Source organism: Hesperophylax consimilis, chromosome 27 (assembly GCF_061612785.1).
Source record: "Hesperophylax consimilis isolate HC1 chromosome 27, BYU_Hcon_1.0, whole genome shotgun sequence".
In the NCBI taxonomy this organism is placed as follows: domain Eukaryota; kingdom Metazoa; phylum Arthropoda; class Insecta; order Trichoptera; family Limnephilidae; genus Hesperophylax; species Hesperophylax consimilis.
In genome coordinates, this window is record NC_142862.1 from 16,018,136 (window position 1) to 16,041,488 (window position 23,353).

Here is a 23,353-nt window from a genome sequence, read left to right on the forward strand (position 1 = left end):
TCTGCGAGGGTAATTAGTCGCGTTATCGGCCTTGATTAGTAATTTTAATGATTCAAAATAAAAATAATTAATCAAAATACCGAGTGACTCTACCGGCTCGATTTGTAAGACCTATTTATTTCGATTTATTTCGACCAAAATATCATATAGGTACCGACCGTTACTTCTAGCCGAGTGAACACCTGCTGGTCTAGAGTCTCACTAAACGGATTTAGACATTTCGGGAGACTCTCGGTTAAAATTAACAAATTTAGGTAATTTTTTACTACATTATTACAAATCATGTAGATATCTTCTTATATGTATGCCTGACAAAGTCGCAGCACGAGAGCATTTTATCACTTTTCCTCGTATTAAAAAAATCACAAAAATAAAAAAAAAATAGTTAAAGCGGGGATCGAACCTCGGTTCTTCACGACGACAGTCGGGCGCTCTGCCTCTAGACTGCGAAGCTGAGTTTGAAGAGTGACCTAAACTAGGTATATAATATTAGCTAGGCTCCTATAGCGAAATGATCACGGTTTTTCGTGACGGCCATGAGTCGGTTTTACTCCGGTCCTCGAAAATGCATAACGCGCGTAAAGAAGTTTCACTTCAAAAAATCTTTTTTATTATTGCTAAAAACACCATTTATCGCTTTAATTCGCGAAAATATCGTTAATGCTATGAATGGTTGTCTCTACCCAAAAAGAAAGGTTTCAATTCCCTATTTCCCTATTCTATGGTTAACTATAGTGCTAAGATCTGAAAATTCCGCGTCCCTTATAAACTAGCCGAAAAATTAATAGGAGTTGTTTAAAGCCACAATAAATAGATTAAATTAAAGTTTAAACCTTCTACGTTTTGTGGGATCAAAAGTTTTAAGTTAAGATTTCAAAGTGTGAGTGATTTTTGCGCAAAAACTAATTAAAGTAAAAAAATATAAAATGTCAAGTTGAGTGACTTTGTCTATGCAATAAAACAAATATTAAATAGTGCTTGCCACCATCAATTTTTCATCAAGCATAATTAAAGAGGGGCATTTGTGAACTTACTAAAATAGTTATGTCTAGCACACGTAGCAAAACCCCAATAATTTCGGAAGATAAATTGAACATGGATAAGATTATTGAATACATTGATAAAAAATTTGAAACCCTGAAAAGAGATATATTTACAAAAATTGATTTACAAACTACAGAAACTACTAAAAGTATTGATTTTATCAGTGCTCAATACGATGAGATGTTAAAAAAAATCGAGGTCTCAAATAATTTAAATCGAGCGATTCAAACAGATTTTGAAAATATAAAAAAAGACCAAATGGAAAAAAATATGATAATTAAAAAACTTGAAATCCGACTTTCTGATTTGGAAACGTTATCAAAATCTAATAGTTTGGAAATAGCAGGAATTCCACAACAAAACCGCGAACAACCTTTGGAAATTGTTAAAAAAGTTGCTGCCGCAGCTGGAATCCACCTCTTACACACTGATATAACTGACGTCACGAGAGTCTCAGACAGACGAAATGAAGCCCCTCCTAAACTTCTTGTGACCTTTTCCGATAAAAGAAAAAGAGATTCCCTCCTTGATAAGAAAAAGGAAATAAATTATAATGAAATCAAGGATCTGGCGACATCTCGAATCTTCATCGGGGAAGAATTAAGCCCGTATCATAAAGAAATCCTATGGAAAACAAAACAATTATCAAAAGAAAAAAATTACCAATATGTATGGTACAAACAGGGTAAAGTTATGATACGCAAAAAACAAGATGATAAAATTATCTACATTAAGCACCTTGATGATATGGTGAACATAATTTAGTGAATAATATGAACAACATTACTTAATCCACTTAATAATTTAAATTGAGAAAATGAATAACGCACTAACAACAAACATACCGAACATATCATCCATAAACAATAATTTTAACATAATGCACCAGAATATTAGAAGTATCAATAAAAACTTTGACGAACTACAAATATTGATGAAAAGTTTAAATTTAAAATGGGATATTATTATTATTACTGAATGTTGGCTAACTGATAAATACTACCCCCTACAAATTGGTAATTATGTCCCTTACTCTACAATAATGAACAACACAAAAAATGATGGTGTCATCGTATATATTAAAGAAGATATAGAAGCTGATGTCAGAGAGATCTGTATCAATAATGCAAACTGTCTAAGTATATCAATCGGTAATGACACAACAATACTCGCAATTTATAGATCTCCTTCTACACAAAATCTAGAACCATTCCTCAACTCCTTATCTAATCAACTAAGTCTACTAAAAAGAACTAAAGATGTATTTATCATCGGTGATATAAATATTGATATTCTTGAAAATGGCCATCCAAAAAAATTTGATTATATGCAAACACTAGCATACCATGGATATAAAAGCCTAATTGATAAACCAACACGTGTATATGAAAGCAAAACTTGCATTGATCATATCTTTTGTAAAACTAATAGAAAAACTCAAGCCATTATTTGTACTACCACACTGACAGACCATTATACAATAATTCTATCTATTACAAAAAAAAATACATATGTAAACCAAAAAAAGAAATCACTCCTAACGAAGTCTGAAACAAATTGGGAAAACGTCAAATGCGAGTTAACAGTGAATGACTGGACAAGCCTTCTGGAAAAAGATGATACTGATACTGCTTGGAGTTATTTTATAGAAGTTTTACAGAACATTATCCTATCAAACACCAAAACCATAGAAAAAAAGTTATCTCATAAAAATTTACACATTAAACCTTGGATTAGTCAGAAAATTATAAACTCAATCAGAAAAAGAGATGAACTGCACAAAAAAGTCAAAAACAACCCTTATGATATCCTAACACTTCGATTCTACAAAAGATATCGTAATACATGTAAAAATGTAATACGTTATGCTAAAGAAACATTCTATAAAAACAAAATTGATGAATGTAATAATGATTCACGTAAACTCTGGCAGATCATAAATGAAATAACTAATGCTAAAGCCTCACATAATGACTATAGCATTAAGGAATTAAACATTGATGAGATTCCCACATCTTTTACAGAACACCCGGACAAACTTCTTGACTTTATAAACAACTATTTTTGCAATATAGGCTCAAACTTAGCAAATAAAATTAAACAAAATTCAATTAGTACTATCGAAAATACAGTGAGGATTGACGATGTAAATCAAGAAAACAGCCTCAATATTGTCAAGATAACAAGTGATGAAATAAGAAATATTATAGCCTCCCTAAATATAAATACTTCATCGGGAAATGAACTGATATCAAGCAAATCAATTAAATATCTACAAAATGAGTTAATCCACCCACTGACGTATCTTATAAATCTGTCAATATCAAATGGTATTTTTCCTGCTTGTCTTAAAATTGCTACGATCATTCCAATATATAAAAACGGTCCCAAAAATGATGTATCAAACTATCGACCAATTAGTATTTTAACTACACTATCAAAAATATTAGAAAAAGTTATAAAAAAACAAATGCTTACATTTTTGGATTCTAATAAAATATTATCATCTACGCAGTATGGTTTTAGGGAAAACCTGGGTACTGGTGACGCTATAGCTAATGTAACAAATACAATTATTAGAAAATTGGATGAAGGCAAAAAATGCCAAGCAGTTTTCATTGATCTTCAAAAAGCTTTCGATACCATTGACCACGAAATACTGTATTTAAAACTAAAAAAAAATGGAATAACCGAAACAACCCTAAACCTACTTAGAAGTTACTTAACGGGAAGAGAACAATTTGTACAAATTGGTAAAAGAAGGAGCAAAACTCTACCAATTAAGTACGGTGTACCCCAGGGAAGCGTATTAGGACCTATACTATTTCTAATTTACATAAATGACCTTATGAATCTTCCCATCAAAGGAAACATAATGAGCTTTGCAGATGACACTGTAATTTTATTCCATGAACAAGATTGGACAAGCACATATAAGGAGGCTGAACATGGCCTAACTGTTCTTCAAAACTGGCTTAAAGCAAACTCCCTTACATTAAATGTGAATAAAACCAAATATTTAATTTTCTCCAAAAACAAAAGAGGACAACCAATGAATGAGCATATACTCAAACTACATGAATGTCAAAAAAAATTTCCTCAATGTTCCTGCTCGATTATAACTCAAACCAAAAGCATAAAATATCTTGGTATTGAAATTGACGATAAACTACACTGGGATTCACACATTGATCGAACTTCAAAAAAATTAACTAAACTCATCTACTTCTTCAAAAAATTACGGAACATTTTGTCAGCTAGGGATTTAAAGAGAGTTTACTATGCTTTATGCCACTCCAAATTGGAATATGGAATAATAGGATGGGGCTCAGCAGTATCAAAACATATAAAACAGCTGAAGGTAACTCAGAATTGCATCATAAAGACCATACTAAAGGTTCCTATAAGGACGTCAACAACAGAAATTTTTAAACAATTTGACGTTCCAAGCATACAGAAAATCTATGCCAAAAACATTTTGGTACAACACCTCAAAAATAATTCTCAGGAAAACACCTCACATACTCATAAAACCAGAGCCAAACAAACAGAGATACTAACTATACCAAAGTGTAACTCTACCTTTGGACAAAGAAGCTCTGAATTTTTAGCAGTAAAGGTATATAACAAACTCCCACTTAGTATCAAACAAATCAAAACAAAAAACAACTGCATTAAGAACATTAAATCTTGGCTTAAGGAATTACCGGAAAAAGAACTTACTAGCATATTTAAAACATCGTCGTAGAAGTTTCTGGAAACCCTTACCCAAAACATGGAGTCATACCATAGAAGTCGCTGAATAACTTATCCAAAACCTAGTCCCCCTCAGCACAGGATCTCCTAGTGAGGAGGACTATGAATATAATCAACATCTATTTTTTTATATATATATATTCTTATAAAAATGTAAAAAAAATGTATAATATAGCTACTAAATAAATAAAAAAATAAAAAATAAAAATTGGCAAACATGCGCAAATGAACGATAAACACATTTAGGAGATGAAATTCATATGAATGAAACTAGTTTCGATTTCCACCCGCAGAGACAAAACCCTAAAATAAAGCCAAAATCTTAACGGCGTAAGTGAAGCAATCGTGCACAAAAATATGCGACGAGCGGCCCTGGTGTATTGGACAGACCCGCGGTTGAATTTGTCCTATCAAATCTCTAAAATAAAATAAGAATCTTAACGACATAAGTGTCGTAATCAAGTCGTGTAAAAACAATATTCGGCGCGCGGCCTGGTGAAATGGACGGACCTACGGACGACTTTGCCCTAGCAGACCTATAAAATCGATCTTTTCGTGGGGTTTATTTTAATTACTTCTGATATTAAAATCTTAAAATATTTCTAGAGGGATCCCTCGGGAAGTTACTAATTGAACGTCTTGAAAAATAAAATCTGGTTCTTAACAACATTTTTTATGGTTTTATAAAATATTTTAACGGTAAGGTCCTGATTTAATTAATCTTAAATATAAATAACTCCCTTTATAACTATCTTCCACTCTGGATATAGATTTAAAGCCGCGACCTTCAAATTGCTAGACGAGATCCTTAGCCCTCGACCACGGAGGCCGTCATTACGTGTTTTACAAGATATAATCGTTACGAGATTCATGCCTTTATTGACGGCAGTGAAAAATATAAGTCTCAATTTTGCTATGATCGCAGAATACCGGCAGCCTTGGAAACCCACGAAACATAGAATGAAAGTAAAAGCGATAATTACCGTCTCAGTCGACAGTAGGTACCAACAGTACAAATAGCAGAATACCGAATTTTCACCAATTATCACCCGTCAGGCGAAATGAAATGGGCCAACAATTATTACTATTGAGCAGTGATGAATGGCAAAAATATATTGTAAAATTATACAAACTTTAATATTGTTTATTTTTTATTTGACAAAACAAGCGTTCTCGTGGTTGTATTGTGTATGTTGAGTTGTGAGTCGAGTTAAAATGGGATTTTTTAAGAGGAAGCTACTAGCGAAAAATGTGTATATTCTTGGTACACCTTATATTGTAGGTAATAGGCATTAAAATCGCTTGACGAACGCAGTCTAGAAACGTTCGATTTCAAGCACCAAACTGGTTTTTATTTATTTTGTAAATAATTTTATAAGAAAGCAAAAAGTTAATCAAGTGAAACTGTCACATATAACCTTAGCTATAATACTATATTTTTTAAAAGTTGTTTCTTTTACGCGTTCATACATTTCTATTGAAAATAAAAAAATATTAGTTTACATTTATATTTTTTATTGAGTAATTTATATTTTTATTTGTATTCTACTGAAGCGAAACGATAGGAAAACCTTCAATTTGTCTAAAGCATATTTTTTGGTATTCACAATGTAAACCAATTCGTTATTAAGAATTATCAAAATAATTATTTAGCATTAAGCTTCGCCTAAATGCGTGTATTTACAAAGCCTTTACCATTTCAGTCACGATGACGACAATCATAAGTAGCTTTTGTTTTGGCGCAAAATCATTTACAAAGCCTCATCAATTTCAGACTTAATTTTATTACTGATATTTGAAAATACGTAATGAAAACAAAGTCTATTCTGATGCATTCATGGTTATGTTAGCTTGGGTTGGGTTCGATTTTGAAAACTAAAGCTAATTTCGTGGGGTTACCTACTACTACAATGTTGGTTGTTTTGAAGTAAACTCAATTTTAAAGTTTTATCTTCATTTTTAAGTCAGGATTTTGGGAAATGATGTTTATGTTAAATTTTAAAAAATCATTAGTTTATTGTTTTTTGAATAAACATGCTTATTTTACAATAATTATAAAAAATGAAGTTATAAAGTTTTATTAAAAAAACATCACAGCTCTAAACCTATTTAACTACATAAGAGCGAGATCCAAACCTATTTCAGACATAGATTATAATACATAAATATTAAAATCATCGCTAACTCAAAAAACCAAAAACCGTGGTTGTTAACTTTTTGCAGTAACCCACGATTATATATCTTTATCAACGTGTCTCAAATGGTATAGGCTTTGTAAATACGCTTCAGGGTTATAAATATTTGAATTGAATTACTACTACTTTGGCTATTATAAACGGAAAACGTTGCTTGTGCAGTAATGGAGGAGACTAAGCTAGCAGAGGATTCAAACCCTGAAGTTCGAGGGAGAACTCTACTTCAAAAGACTCATTTAACTACATTTCGTCGATGTACTAGAGACGACAGATTGATTATTGTTTTGTTAATTTTGAGTTAAGTTAAGAATGTCAATTAAGGCGATGCACTACGTCGTGCAATATTTTAAATTGAGCCACTATCAATAACAACCCTTACGTAGATGGCGATAAGGTTTAAATTGCCGCTTAACACCATCCGCCTGTTTTGATTTATGCCAGAAAGAAACATGGCCAAAAAGTGCCTTTTATTTTATTTTGTGGATGTTCAGGCATAAATATTTAATTTTTTTTCCATCATTTTATAAATAACTCAATTTTCCACATTATACAATAAAATCATAACCGAAAATAGGTTCGTAAGTAGAAGATTTTGAACTTTAAAGCAGTTTTCATAGGCCTTTACATTATTTTTTTCTGGGCTTATAAAAAGACGTATCTAAAAAATACTCGATTGTTTTAAAGGCCAAGATGTATTCTACTCGCAATATTTAATTAAAGCATCTGAAACATTTCTAGGCGACCAAATTTTCAAACCAAAAACACATGATTTTGCATTACTACATATGGCATCGCCTTAAGTATTTTTTAACATTACAAATACCTAACAAGTTTCAGTTTCAATCATAGATCACGAGAAATCATAAAATATTATTGCATCGTTGCTACCATCACCTCGGAGCATTATAATTTCTCAACATGGTGTGGAGAAATTCCTGTCAATCACGCCAGTACCAGTTTCAAGGATATCGGTATCATTTCGAGAGCGATTAAAGTCTTGCTGGGTTTTCAATATAGTAATGCGCGTTTTACTTATTAATTATCTTCGATATTACTCTGTTATTTTGTTGTTGTTGTTAAGTTTAAATTATGATTTCGTAAGGTTTCATATTTCAACGATTTACCGGTCGACAGCGTGTTAGCAGTCATTAAAAAAATTCTGATGTGAATACCGACAGTATGCAGTCCCGTCTGCATGAAGTCAGTGGGACTATTCCATCACCCACTGAGGTATGTTTTGATGCTAGCAAGATTGGAGAGAGGGAGGAGATGTGGAAAGGAAGGTTGGAAATGTGCTTCTAAGAACTACAATCAATTTATCTAATTGGCATAGGTACGCAGTCGGGAGGCACGAATGCGCGAATGGTACGTGATTATTTAAAACCATGTACGATAATTTTACTAATATGTAAAAATCTTATGTAATGAACCGGATTGAGATGCGTGGATAGTGTGGACATAAAGGGCGAATCAGCAGTGAAATGAGAAGTGTTTGAATGAAGTAAGGAGTATGAAATATTGTCTTGCTTTCTATCGCCTCTGCCTTCAACACGAGAATCATTAGATTATACAAAACATGCAATGAAAACTAGAATAATGAATGATTAGTTATTATTATTAATCAATTAGGCGCTAGATCATGGTTGAGGGTTCAGCTCTCCACTAAATACGTCCTCCTTCATTGTACGAATAAGAAAGCGAAGAAATTTAAATACTGTCAGGTTATTTGTAACCTGGGAATATTAGTCTTTCTTTTAAAAAAATGTGGAAAAATACGAATTTACCCAACAGTTTTAAAGCTGCGTTCGTTCCACACGCACAGGCCTGAGTGAAACGTATAAAACCTTGATGGATATTTTATTATAAGCAGTTTGTTGGACCCATGGTAACCAACCACGACCTTACAAAACGAGATTCACTTGTTCAATTCTCCAGTCCCCTGTGCCCTGTGTCCTTGACTTTTACGTCTTCCACTATTCGGCAATTGGTGTATTATTTCAAAATTTACTATTTCATTCCGCTCGTTTTGCATAACCAATAATAATAATACATTCTGTCGAGTCGATGATCATTCTAAAATCATGTGGCAGTTTATTCTAGGCTTTAGGTCCTGACACATGTTCTTAAATGTAGCCATTAAGAGTATAAAGTCCTTTTCATTGTTCCTTGGACATATTACGACAATACCTATACTGTGGAATAATAATTATTGTTACAATGCTTCTCGTGTGGTTCTCATGACTAACGATATAATATCATCGGAGAATATGTTAAAGCTATGATAGATTTTCATATGATTAAGTATGCAGGCACGAAGGCTCCATCGAAGCCAGAATCAAGTTGTCTCTCAGAAGGCGGGTGAACTGAACAGGGCCCGCAGATAATTTAATATTACACAACTGCTGACCCTGTACAAATCGCAAGTGCGCCCCATTGTTGAATTTGGCAGCCACCTCCGGTCTAGAGCCCCAAAATACTTTGAAAAAAATCTTGACTTTGTGCAGAAACGGGCGGTCCGTTTGATAGATTCCCCTCTCTTGACAAACGGATTGTAATCTTTAGAACACAGGCGTCAGGTAGGTATGCTGTTCCTATTCCATCGGTATTACAATGGAAGATGCTTCGATGAACTAGCGTCATTGACCCCTTTGGCACCGGTGCATAGTCGAGAAACACGCCAAACGCGCGCCCAACATATATCTGCAGCCTTAGTTCCAGACGGGACGTCGCATTATTGTTGATGGCTTACAAGCTTCTGAATGGTTTACTATCAATTCCAGACATTCTGTCAAAAATAGGACTTTATGTCCCGGACAATTTCACGAGAGGCCGCCAACACAGGCTTTTAATTCTTCCGAGGTCCAGAACTAACTTACCAATGGTGATTCCCCTGGGAAGACTCACTAGGTTATTTAACTCCATTCCAGCTAACTTAGATATTTTCCATATGTCCTACAACGACTTTAAGCGCGAAATATTGTATTTGTTTTAACTGTATACTTATGTATAATTTTTTTTCCATATTTTGTTTACCGCTTTTGCATATGTTTTAACTGTATACTTATGTATAAAATTTTCTTCCATAATTTGATTACCGCTTTTGCAATGTATTGGTTTTTGTACTGTTTTTGAAAAAATAAATATGTACACGGTTGAAATTTGTCATATGAAAACGGGTCGCTTCTATGACTCGTTCTTGAGTTCAACAGCTCGGCTGTGGAACGATTTGCCGGCCTCTGCGTTTCCTCCCTCTTACAACATGGGTCTTTTCAAGACCCATTTTCTCACCTTCCTCTCCTCAAAAAGACTCTCAGAGATGACACAGGCCCCATGGGGAATCATTTCCCTCAGTAATTTGTTTTTGTTTAATTCTTAAATTGTTTATCCTTTTTAAGAACATTATCTACAAAATGTTACAATTTTAGTGCATTTTATAACATATTGCGTTAATAAACAATGGAGGTACCTAAATTCTTAAATAGAAAAAAGAGAAAAACGAGAGAAAAAAACATAAATATAATAATTGTAATGTATTGGTCACAATGAAACAGGCAGTACCCTAGCATGGTGATTCATCGTATCAATATCTTATAAATGACAATTAAATACCATAAATAATAATAGGAATACAAATTAGGTTTTATACGAGAGGCAAAAAAGCTTAGCTATAGAGCGAACGCACGCAGAAAGGAGTTTACAGATGAATTTATTTATTTATTGCATCTCACTATACATAAAACACTTTTTTTTCACATAAAAATCAACCTCACTACGACTAACCCTGTATCGAGGTTAAGAATTTACATTAGAGTGAAGCAAACATAAGAGTATCACAAACATAAAGTAATTCTACATAAAAACATAAAATATTTCAAAATTAAAGAAAAAATGAGTGCCTATTAGATGTGTTACCAGATGGGTAATTTGAGAGTATATTGTAACAATATTTGAACCATAACTAATCATTAATAATTATTCAAAAGAAGAAGCAAAGTAGATAATAAAGACAGATAGGGTGATATTCAGTTTTTAGCAAATGGGACTTATATAAAATCTTATTATTTAAGAAAGGACAAGGATGAAAAATATTAAGACAATCGTCTGTCAATACATAAACCTTAATTAACTTTTTAAAGATTTGGAAGAATATTAAACATTAAGTGGTGCCTGATATAAATAATTCAATGAATGGTAGAATAAGTCGGAGACGCCAGAGAAAGACATGGCGTATCATAATCAAATATTTCGGAGTCAAGTCAAGAGTTGGAATAACAGAAGGTTATGTATGAGACGATGTATGGATGTGAATAAAGCAAGGAGTGTGTACCAGGACCGAATCGTTTGACGGTCCGTACTATCTGCCTACCCCTAAGTGAGTTGACATGATGGTTAGTGAAAGAAAATGTTTAGTCCCTGATGACGCCGGGTATTTATCTCTAATGCGTTATTTATTTATTTATTAACGGACATCGTCCAAATTACAAAATAATAACACGAATAAAGTAAAAAAAAATACAGGAGTAGACAAAGGTACATGAAAGCAATGACATATGGTAGATATAATATAAGAAAATAAAGTGACAAGTCGAGAATACGCCGTGGGTCAGGACCACAGGACACTTAAATATTCCGTCACTTGTTTAGCGACTGGCAAAAATCATTCAGACTTATCCCAAAAAAGTTGAGGTTTTGACTTGAGTTGACCAGTCTACACATTCTGGACAATGGTGAATAATATCCATAATTTGTCGAATGATGGTTGAGGAAGAGCAGTTCATTATTTCTTTTGAGTTTTTGCGAGGGGATATTAAAGGGAATGAGTTGCAGTAGAGTAGGTGAATCAATAATACCATTTATAATTTTGAAGAAGCAAATGAGGTCATTTCTTTCCCGACGGACTTACCAAAGAAGAGAGGTTTAGAGTTAGTTCAATTTCATCATATGAGTATTTGCCTTTTTCTAATACTAGCCTCCTAGCAATCCCTCTTAAGAACCGATGTTGAACAGATTCAATGCGTCGAATGTGGACAGCATAAAAAGGAGACCAAATAACACAAGCATATTCAAGATGGGGGCGAACCAAGGAGCAGTAAATAATAGTTATGACGATGTGTGGTTCGGAGAAGTAATTTACGTAATCCATTTTCCTTAACATTAAGAGACAATGCCAACATATAGTTTAATAACAATAATTGACTAAATTATATAATTAATTTGGTATATTGTAGTAGGGACCTGTGTCAAAGAATGAATAATTGATAAAATTAATCTTACATAACCTCCTGTGCTAGTGTCATGACTATTATGAGATGATATTGTTAATTTTGAATTTGAAATATGACATCGACAAATATGACGCTTAATAAATAGGTCCTCATGGTCAAGTGGTTTAAGACGCCTTTCCCGGTAAGACAAGAGATCCTGGGTTCAATTCCTAGTTGTTACCTTTATCTTTTTATTTTTCTGTGTCTTGGTATAATTCATATTTCGTTGAGTTTACTAGTATTATCTTCTTCTTCAATGAAAATGACTATTATTTCCTATGTGTGTGCCTCTATTAATTTTAATATATTTAGGAATCAGTTACAGGAACAGTTATACAGGATTTTCCAATAAGAGGTGTTATTTTGAATAGCCCGCTATTTTGGTAGATGTTACTTTTGAAGCTGTTATTTTTTGACATTTGACAAGTAGAAACTACGCCATTAATAAAAATGAAACGATACACGCTTCAACAACGCATTTAAATTATTAAAATTCACTTGAGTGAATCAAATGCAAATCATCTTGAGTGATGAGGCCCATTTCCACCTCGGTGGCATCGTCAACAAGCAAAATTGTCGCATCTGGAGCTCGAAAAACCCAAGAGTTATTGTTGAAAAGCCTCTCTATCGTCAACGTGTGACTGTTTGGTGCGGTTTATGGTCCGGCGGAGTCATTGGACCTTACTTTTTTGAAAATGAGGCTGGAGCAACAGTTACGGTTAATGGAGTGCGCTATCGAGAGATGATTATTGATTTTTTATGGCCGGAATTGGATGGTATTGATCTGGACAACGTTTAGTTTCAACAAAACGACGCTATGTGCCACACAAGCAACGAAACCATTGATCTTTTACGATTGAATATCAAAATAACACCTCTTATTGGATAACCCTGTATATAATCGGTTCTTATATAATTACATATTCACTTTTTAATGTAAATAAAATGAATAAAGTGTTTACCACTTTTTAAAATAACCAATATTATATATACTAAGTTATTTATTTCATATATATAAATAAAAATATAAATGTTCGTTAGTTCAAAATATTTAGTCTCTGAAAGTTCTTCACGGAATATTTTGACATTTTGACACAACAACGTTGCATTCGAATACGCGTGTTTATACCTATATTATATAGATGTCATTTGTGACAAGGAAAAACATGTTTTTACAAAAAAACATCGTCATCTGCTGGACAAACATGTTTTTTTTAAACAGCGCCATCTTTTGGAAATTGGGAATTCCCGTTGGCAGCATTTATTTTTACTCAAGAGATATTTTCAATTTGTATTGATATTTCAGGCAACTAATTATTGCTTATTGTTATAAAATTAGCGGAAGCACAAGATTTTATTTTTCTAGCCGATGAATTAGTAACTTCCCGATATATTAATCTAGAAACATATGATATTTTAGGAATACGTTCATAAGAAATAATTAAAACACTCCTCACGGAAAGATCAATTTTGTAGGTCTGCTAGGGCAAATTCGACCGTAGGTCCGTCCATTACGCAGGGTCGAATATTTTTTGACACGACTTCTTCACTTATGTCGTTAAGTTTACTACTTTATTTTCGAGATTTGCCAGGGCAAATTCAACTGTAGGTCTGTCCAATACACCAGTGCCGCGCGTCGCATATTTTTGTGCACTGCTTTTCACTTACGTCATTAAGATTCCGACTTTCTTAAATCTTATCTTTCTTTATCTTAAGTAAATCCTGATGAGGTGAGCATTACTCACGAAACATATCAGTTATATCTAAATAATAAAAGTGGTTAAAACTAAGTCATGTCATGTTTGATGAAAATGTTTTTTTTTTCAGATAATAATAGAGATGGCTGAACCAGATCGTATCGCGGAAGTGTTCTCCGGGAAGGATATCCTCATCACCGGGGGGACAGGCTTCCTTGGGAAGGTGCTTATTGAGAAACTTCTCAGGTATGTTTAACTTTCAATTAGTCTGTAAAAACCGCATAAGAGTTCCAATTTCCCAGGGTTACTACCGGGAGTATTCAAATAAATATCAGGATTAAATAGTGGCACGTGTATTTCCAATTGTCCTCTGCGAGCGGAACTGTATCTAAATTTCTCAAATTAAAAATAAACAGTGTTAATCTAATTATGGTCCTGCTTATTTTCCGCCTATAAGCAATACAAATAATATAGGTATACATTTTAACGCAGCATCACCTTCATCGGTCAAATGCATTGCACATTGCGCCTATTGCATCTATTTTTGTATTATTGATCGACGAACCGATGGATGCAATCTGTTATTCGATAGAGCAGAGGTTCCCAAAGTGGTCTATATGGACCCCCTGGTGTAGAAATCGGTTTGCTGGGGGTCTATGTCTAGCGAGATAATATTTGGGGGTCCACGAGATTCAAATGGGGGTACATACGAGCGGACTCCCATTTACCTCAAGTCAACATTTAGGAGTTCCGTAAATGACACAATAGACCTAACACTAATATAATAGACTGAGAAATTACTTATTTGATATTTGTATTTTTATATTTCGTAAAGTTGTTAATTGAGGTAAATAAATAGAGTCTAGGTTTCCTTTTCTCATCAGAAATAATGACGTTCAACATTTAAATGCACTTCACACAGACTTCAAAACTAAGTTTAAGGACATTTTGACTGTGGAAATGGAATGTTGAAGAATCGGATATCGTGTGACAAGAAGAACTGACTGGAATAAGCCCTTACAAAGAACTTAAGGGGCAGTTCTGTAGGGCCAGCTGCAGAAAGAAATTCCCGTTGCTTATCCTGCTTCATTTTCGTTTGGTATAATTCCTCAAAAGGGCGCCCCTGTCTGCACAGTGTAAAGACAGAGGAACTATACCGCCACCCGGTTGTTGGACAGGCAAGGGAAGGGAATCTTTTTACGAAAAAAATAAATGATTATCACATGGGACGTTAATAGTTCTAGGAAAATTCAATAATCGGCAGGCAGGGGGTCTATGGAAAAAAAAATTTTGTCAAGTGGTCTACGGGGCAAAAAAGTTTGGGAACCTCTGCGATAGAGCATTAAGGAAATATATATATATATATCTATAGGTCGAGGGGTAAGGCAATTAACTATGTAGCAAGCGGGAGTTCGCAGGTTCAAATCCTGGCGCCTGCAAGTTCCAGGGACAAGACACTCTCAGTATCGCTCTGGTGTAAGACCACTTTTCATAAATGAAACATTGATTTAAATGGTTTTGGACGAGATCTGAATTGCCAGGCACTCCCTTACCTTCCTCTTCCTCGTCTCCTTCTCCTCCCCACTATCTTCAGCCTCACGATATAAACATACCCAAATTGGGGATGCCACTGTCTCACTGGTTCCAGACGATTGGGAGGAGTTGGGACTCTCATGCGGTATTCAATAAAAAATATATTAACGAAACATGAAACAGAACAAGACACAGAAAAATAAATATGTAACGGTCTCAATATAATATATTACATTGTTGTGTACCTATAATCTTCAAAAGTTGTTTAAAATAAAGTTCTTCCGATTAAAATTGATTTCATATTAATGTATTAATACGAGTTGATTTATCCAATAAACGGTGCTGTACAAATTATCTAAATATTATTTTTATTATTATCTCCATTTGGGGTTTTTATGAGGCTGATGGGGGTGGGGAAGAGGATGGTTGATGGTACCTGGCAGGACTGGTCACTTAACGCAGCAAAACTAAAAGCATTGAAAGCAACATTTCGATCTTCAGTAATGATTTTTCTCCAGGGCGATAGTCCCACAGAAAGAAAGTACGTACGCCATCGACGACCATCCTCTTCCTTCGCACACGTCTTAACTAAAAACGAAAAAGACAGAAGATACTGGAACGATGAACTTACGGCCTATCTCTGGGACTTCTTTATCTACACCTCTGGAAGGGTATTTCTTTTTTAATGTTAATACCGCGCGAACCAGTGAGACTATGGCATCCTCAATTGATGGTAGTGGGAAGGGGAAGGAAATGGGGAAGAGAAAGTTGGGGAAGTACCTGGTCATTAAGATTTGATCACCAAACACGGTTAAAGCCATTTCAAGCTGCGTTTCTATTCTGAATGGCGATCTAGTATAGGTGTAGGCACTACGTACAACTTATTATTATTATTACCAATAGCAAGTCAATTGAATTAGTTGTCACCTATGATCTGGGGCCCCAAAATAATTTGAAAATCCTGATTCAATGCTGTGCAGAAATGGGTGGCCCTTTGGATGACTAGATTTTAGATTACAGGCGTATGTGGATATGCCATACTTGTTCTACTGGTAAGGAATTAGCATCATTAATCCCTTCGGCACCGGTGCATAGTCGGGAAACAAAACAATAATAATAAAATAATTTTATTAAAAAATATTATTTCTTATCCAAAAGTATCATTAAATCGTTGACAGCCCTGTTTTGCTAAAGCCAAATTGCGATACTTGCCCAGCTATTCCAAGAAGAATTAATTTTGAAGGTAATAATAAACTCACTTCTAATTACTCTATTATAATATTTTGCTAGATTATAAATGTTAAAAAGTCACTTTTTCATACATATTAATATTCTGTTCAAATAAAATATTCTCTGTTATTATAACATTCTAGGCCTTAATAGAATTTATTTTATATTAATTTTACTATTCATTATCATAAACACCTCATACCTCGATTTCTGTCAGGTCTTATACAAACTTAGTATTCATTCAACTATTACTACACTAGTAATAGTTGAATGAATACTAATAATACGGAAAATTTCATCTCTATTTTAAACGAGTCGTGCTATTTTATTAAATATTTTTATGATTTTCGCTTAATTATTATCGTTTTTTTTTAATATTGCCGCGCTCCCTCTAACATTCGTTTATACCTACATATCTCGCTTTCACACCTTCTTCTTCTTTTTTTAACACTTTTTTTAACTACGGATTGCATTTACAAAGAATTGATTTAGGTCGTCCGTGAGTGGCATTTTCAGGCAAGTAATGCTTTCGGAAAGCGCAACTGCTGTCACTTATAAAAACATAGCGGAACTTCGTATTTGATTTAGGTAAATAAGTTTTTTAATAATTGATTGTTAATTTTAAATAAAATCTAATCAGTCCCAGATTTAAGATTAAAATATTCAAGGTTAATCATTAAAATTATTAATATTTTTTATATTCTGTAATACCATTGGGATTTGACGTGATCAATCAACTGTAAAAGCACTTCATAATAATGCCTTAACCGAGAGACAAAATTCTTCACATTTGTAATGAAAACGACCGTCAATACTTCATCAGCTCCTATTGAAGTGCAAATATAATGTTAAGAAGGCCTCGCGAGTCACCCGCCCAGCAGCCAAAAGCATTGACTTCTGGGTGTGAAGGTCACAGGTTCAGTTCCTATTGAAGTGCAAAATAATTTCAGAGATATGTGCACTGAAAAAAAGCTTCTGTGGACATAAAAAATATATGTAATGACATCTAGCAGACGACCTCCGAAATGCATTTTTTGCTCACCTAACAAAAACATCCGGAAATTTATTAAAGTTCATGAATATGAAAATGCCTTTACTCATTCTAGCATTATTCTGTAGGTATTTGCAGCACTTATTTATTTACGTAATAAATTTTTTCGACTGATTTGACAAAACTGACTTAATATCTAATTGGAACTAGAGTAGGTGCACTAATAATTATTAGCTCTGCTCCCTGCGGGCGGCACTTACTTGGGCTTTGCCCAGTTTAAGTGATACTAACAACAGTTACATTTAATAGGTAGAAATTAGGTCAATAGGTAGATATATAATAGTAAGACATTGTGTAGTAGTCAGAGCGCGGACAGTAAGAGGAACACCCTTCACCCCAACATAAATCTCGTCAATGAGAAAAATGTTTCCTCTCCCATACCACTGAAATGATTTCATTTTTAAATCGAAATTAAATTGCAAAATATCAACATATTAAATATAACTTTGCTGAAATAATATTATACTCTTACCAAAAGATTGTAAAAGCAATTAATTTTTTTTCAATCTACTAAGAACTATTTTATTGGGATAAGTCCTAAAATATCTACATATTTGGGTGAAAAAAAATTACGCTCTTGCCAAAAGATTTTCAAAGTAAATACATGTTTTTAAACTTGAAACTCCTTCAGAATCTATATAGATTATGATATTTTTATTACATGAAAAAAAAGAATTTTTTTGTATAAAATTGTAAATTATCAGTTGGATAGCCCTGATATATTAACGTTGATTTGCTTTCATGTTCTTACCATTAGATGAAGGCTCCCTCGCGTGTATTATTGTAACAATTGTACTACGGTTTCAGGCTACAATTCTGTTATAAATAGATTACACACCATTGGTAACTCTTATGTTATGTTAGCTGATGTTTTAATATGCCTTTATTTAAGTAGATCACTGCATAACAGGTTTTCACTTTCTTAATTTTTTTAATTAACTTTATACTGATAAATATATTTTTCTTTTGTCTTTTTTTCTTATATTATCGTATAAATTTCGTCTTATATATTTTTTTATTTCTTTTTTCGGTATTGTAATAAAATTGTAAATAACTATCTTGCATGTAAATGGAATTTGATCTGTTAAATCAAAATAAATAAATAAATTACAACAATGTCGAAACAAATCTTGTTCACAGTAAATAAATTCCGACAATAGTAAAAATAAAGACCTCCTACGTACTTCATCGCGCAGTTTTCCAAACGTAAGTCATTTTTTTTGATTGGTGTAAAATTTGGTGGGTGACAGTGACCATTCTTCTATAGTAAAATTGAATCTATTACAATAGGAATTAAAAATAATAATTGCACGTATTGTTTACAGTAACGGCCGATAAAAATATCTACTAAATAATCTGTAACTGGAAAGTGGAATCACCTAGAAGTCCTAGCTAGACTAATCAAGGCCAAGGGCCTCGATTCTCGACGGAGTCATTCCACTCGAACAACGAGTGGTTCGACCCACTCGTTGTTCGAATGACTTTTGAAGTTTGGCGTGTGTAATTATGTACCGTCGACGAGACTCAAAAGTAAGAATGTCGAGCAATGTACATTAGCGTGTGTCGCTCTCCATAGAGAGAAAAAAATTGCCTTATTTTTAAACGCCTGGGGTCTCAAAAGTTGCGTATGATCTGTAGCTATTCGAAAACGTAAAAATAAATGAAATTGGTGTTCACTATTAAGCTCGCTAAAATGGCCGGAAGTTTTGAAAAAAAATTGATTTCGTGATTTGGGAAAAAAATAAAACAATGGGTCCATATTGTATATTTTGCAGCACACTTAATTTTATTTCCATAACTGCAGTACAAAGATAGAAAAATAAATATTTTTTCATGCATATGTGATGTGTTTGTTAAAAATATAAAAGGGGAAAATAACACTTTTTATGGTTAAATTCAAGATACTAAACAATAACGTACAACAACATTTTTGACCAAAATACAACGAATAAAAAATAATGGATGCTCAAAATTGAATGATAACATATTGTTAAAACAGTAATAATTTAAAATCTTGCTTAGAATTAAAATTTGGCATTGTGTTTCTTGAATGTTGCTTGGCGTAAATATAACCTTTTCTAGCATTGTAACCAGCAACAGAAGAAGACGCCTCTGTGGTCAACTTCACACACCTATCCACTGATTGTGTGTGGCAAGGAAATTTAGGAAAATCGAACCTATTTACATTTCCTTCGTCACACAATTTAAGTAATTCGTCCGTTTTTACGTTGCTCAGGAGTGGAAGTTCTGTCAGAATTAAATCTGTGGCCTGGCAGTCAATTAATTCTATGTAGCTATTGCAGTTGAAATTAATTTTTGGAATTATATACTCTCTCACTCCTGAAGTTTGAAGGGCCCTATATTTAATGATCCTTCTACATCCTAGCTCCCTTATACATTTATTGTCATCGGTTAACATTGATAGAATAATGTTTTCCGGGTGTGCAAAATATGCGTTCCTCTGAATCACGGGGTCGACAATAGCTTTCAATTCTGCTGAAAGATATCTGTAAATGCTAACCATTTTCCAGAGATTACGGGCTCCATCTATACAAGAACTATTGCACTTTATGGTAAACCATGTTGGAACATATACTCTCACAATAAAGGTGGCCAATATCTGCAAATTTTCTGTTGGGTTTTTGCGTTGCAACATATAGCCGTAATATTCTGTTTGCAGTTGTTAGCCACCTGGCATGAGACATTTTCCCTCGTTGTTTCCTTGCCAAATCTACAGTTATCATACCTTTTGACACAGCCAGACACATATTATATAAATAATTTTGGTCCATGCTTAATTTTTCTGTTATATTTTCCAGGATGGATGATTGAATGGGAACAAACCGAATAATTTTCATTTTCTCACAATTTTTTAAGTTTCTTCCGATTGGTCCCAAGAAACCTACAGGTCCGCTAGTCGGTCCATCTAATGAAGATAGCAGATGTTGCAATGGTAGTTCATTGGCGTGCATCCGGCAGATAAGCCATTGCAATGGCTTTCCAAGTCTCTGTTCCATTCTTGAAATGATTCCATTTTTCCGGCCAGTGTTTGTATTTGTTCCGTCAAAACCAACTGCAACAATTTTCTCCATTTGACGATTTTCCTCTTCCAAAAGAGAACATATGGCATTTTCGCTGTCTTTAGCAGTACCAGATGATGGCGTAACGTGTCCGAGATACACTGATCCTGGCTCCTGCACAAGCGTTATGTGTTCATCAACTTTTATTGGTCGATAAAATTTACTTCCTTTCTTAATAATAATCATTGTTTTGTCCACATCGAACAATAAACCTTCGATATTTGTCAATTTACGGCTATTTAATAACATATCTCTAGTTTGATTTCTAGCTCTATGATAATCTACTATGATCTATAACGGAAGACGGACCAGCTTCATTTACATCTTGTAAAACCGCAGAAGCAATGGCAGCTGCTGCTCTGTGTGAAACGCCGTATCGATTACAAATTTGAGATAACTTCGTCAAGGGATTCTTCATCTTCGATTATTGTATATTTCGAGGAGATAATGTATCATGAGCCACTGCAGATTGATGATCTTCACTTAGCGTTGGTTCCTCATCAGAATCTGAAAAACTGTTGGAACTAACAACTTAAACTTGAAAAAAAAACAAACATCTTATTGTGGCAGGAGTAGGGGTACAGTGGTAGGAGAAAGAGGTGGTGGAGCAGACGAAAGAAAAGGGGAGATGTTCATTTGAGTCTTCAAATATTAAACCAAGTCCAATAATTGAAAATTAAAGCAAATTAAATGGCAATGGAAAACGTTTTAGTGGATTTTTATCATTTTTTTGTTAATTTCTGTATTTTTGTAGATTTACTTGCATTAATAAAAATTATTTTTTTATTTAATTATTTGTCAACTATACGCAGTTTTTAATAATAAACAAACGTTAAAAGGTTAAATTATTGTGAAAAAATATTAATTACCATTATTAAAAAATACATGTTTTGGGTTTTTTTCTGTTTTTCAATGCATTTTAGCGAGCTAATAACCATTTTTTTTTAAATAATTTTAAATGTAGTTCTCATTTTCTTTGTAAGACGCAACTTTTGAGACATCAGGCGTTTCTGAATTCAAAAGTTGAAATAATTGACACACCCTAATGTACATACTTTCGACGGCGATTGCGAGCGGCCTGGATTGGAAAATCTATACCCTGGTATAACGCTGTGCCATTCGCATCTACTGCTCGTTCGACAGAAATGACGTCGGAGCATGATTTGAATGTTAAATTTATTCTGGAGTTGGCGAAACATCCATGTTTATATAACTAAATTTACCAGAATACGTTAGAAAGGACTTAGATAAAGGCGTAGATTGATATTGGAAAGAAAAGTCAATTTGAGATCATTCACTTGTAGTCCCTTGGTAGCGACTAATGCCTTACAATTTACTTTTATTTGATTGAATTGGTAAACCCAAAATCTAATCTTTTTGCTTGTAAATATACAGAAGAACAATATTATTGTCTTCGTCGCTAAATTTACTTGACATCGTATTAATTCCACAGCCTCACTTGAAAAAATCAAGTCCAATATAATTCTGGTAGTCTGTGTGCAGAAATTAGATTTAAATAGTAGATTATTGCGTTGCGTCACAGTCAAGTAGCTTGTAAGTATCTCTTTGTACGAAGGGCCTTAAAACAAGCTATTAGGATGCATATGGTACTTAAGGTAGGATGATTTCATACATCATACATGTCAGAAAAAAGGGTGTATATGAAGGAAAATATATATAACATATTCTAGCGAAACAGCACAATTTTCTTTAATCTATACTTGCAGAGGCAAATATATTAGTTATGGGTAAATAATATATTATAGTGTATTAATCATAACGAAGGTATTACAATTTTGTTATTATGCACATACGTACATTTTAACAACCATTATAATAAAATCTAGGTAGATAAAAGTGTCATATATTGCAGGTCTAGTTGGCCTTGAGTACAAAATGCAAAAAAACTAGTCATTGGCCAGTCACAAAGCGAATTTAAATGTTTTTTTTTAATAAATTTGTACTTTCGGATTTTTTTCTATGTCTGTTTTCGAATATGTATTGATTTTAAATCTGTGTAGATTTAAAATCTGTGTTCGAATATGTGTAGATTTTAAGTGGCATTAAACTTGTGTTATTATAACGTGCATTAAAAAGGAGTTTTACATAATTATTAGGTATTGCCATTATCAAACAACAAAAAAATATAAGAGAGAGAGCCTCAGAGAGTCGTTATAGAAATAATCAGAACCAAATTAGTGTTTGCTAAATAAGATTTACCTCTAAATCAGTTGATGGTTGCAAACCTTGACCTGCATAAATTCGCTTTACCATTGGTCTTTGAGCTGTCAATCTAAAATAACACACTTTTGAAAATTAAACGGTTTTTTTTACAACCTTATTCATACTCGGGACGCGGAATATGTTTATCCTTAGTATAATATCGGCTATGTTAATTGTTTAATTTCGAAAATACGCTCTAACGTTCATGAACGTGAAAATGTGTTATTAGAGAAATACAAAAAAAAAACAAATCAAAGTAATGGTTTCAACGCGGTAGCAA

General features: G+C 33.5%; 1 protein-coding gene across 1 annotated transcript in view; it reads left to right on the forward strand.

Moving 5' to 3' along the window:
- Positions 1-23,353, forward strand: part of LOC149410654 (putative fatty acyl-CoA reductase CG5065) — a 93,639-nt gene that overhangs the window by 18,943 nt on the left and 51,343 nt on the right. The window contains exon 2 of the mRNA XM_089648165.1: positions 14,087-14,202. Within this exon, the coding sequence (XP_089504291.1) occupies positions 14,099-14,202 (104 nt within the window). The 5' untranslated portion in view covers positions 14,087-14,098. The remainder of the gene's footprint in view (positions 1-14,086; positions 14,203-23,353) is intronic.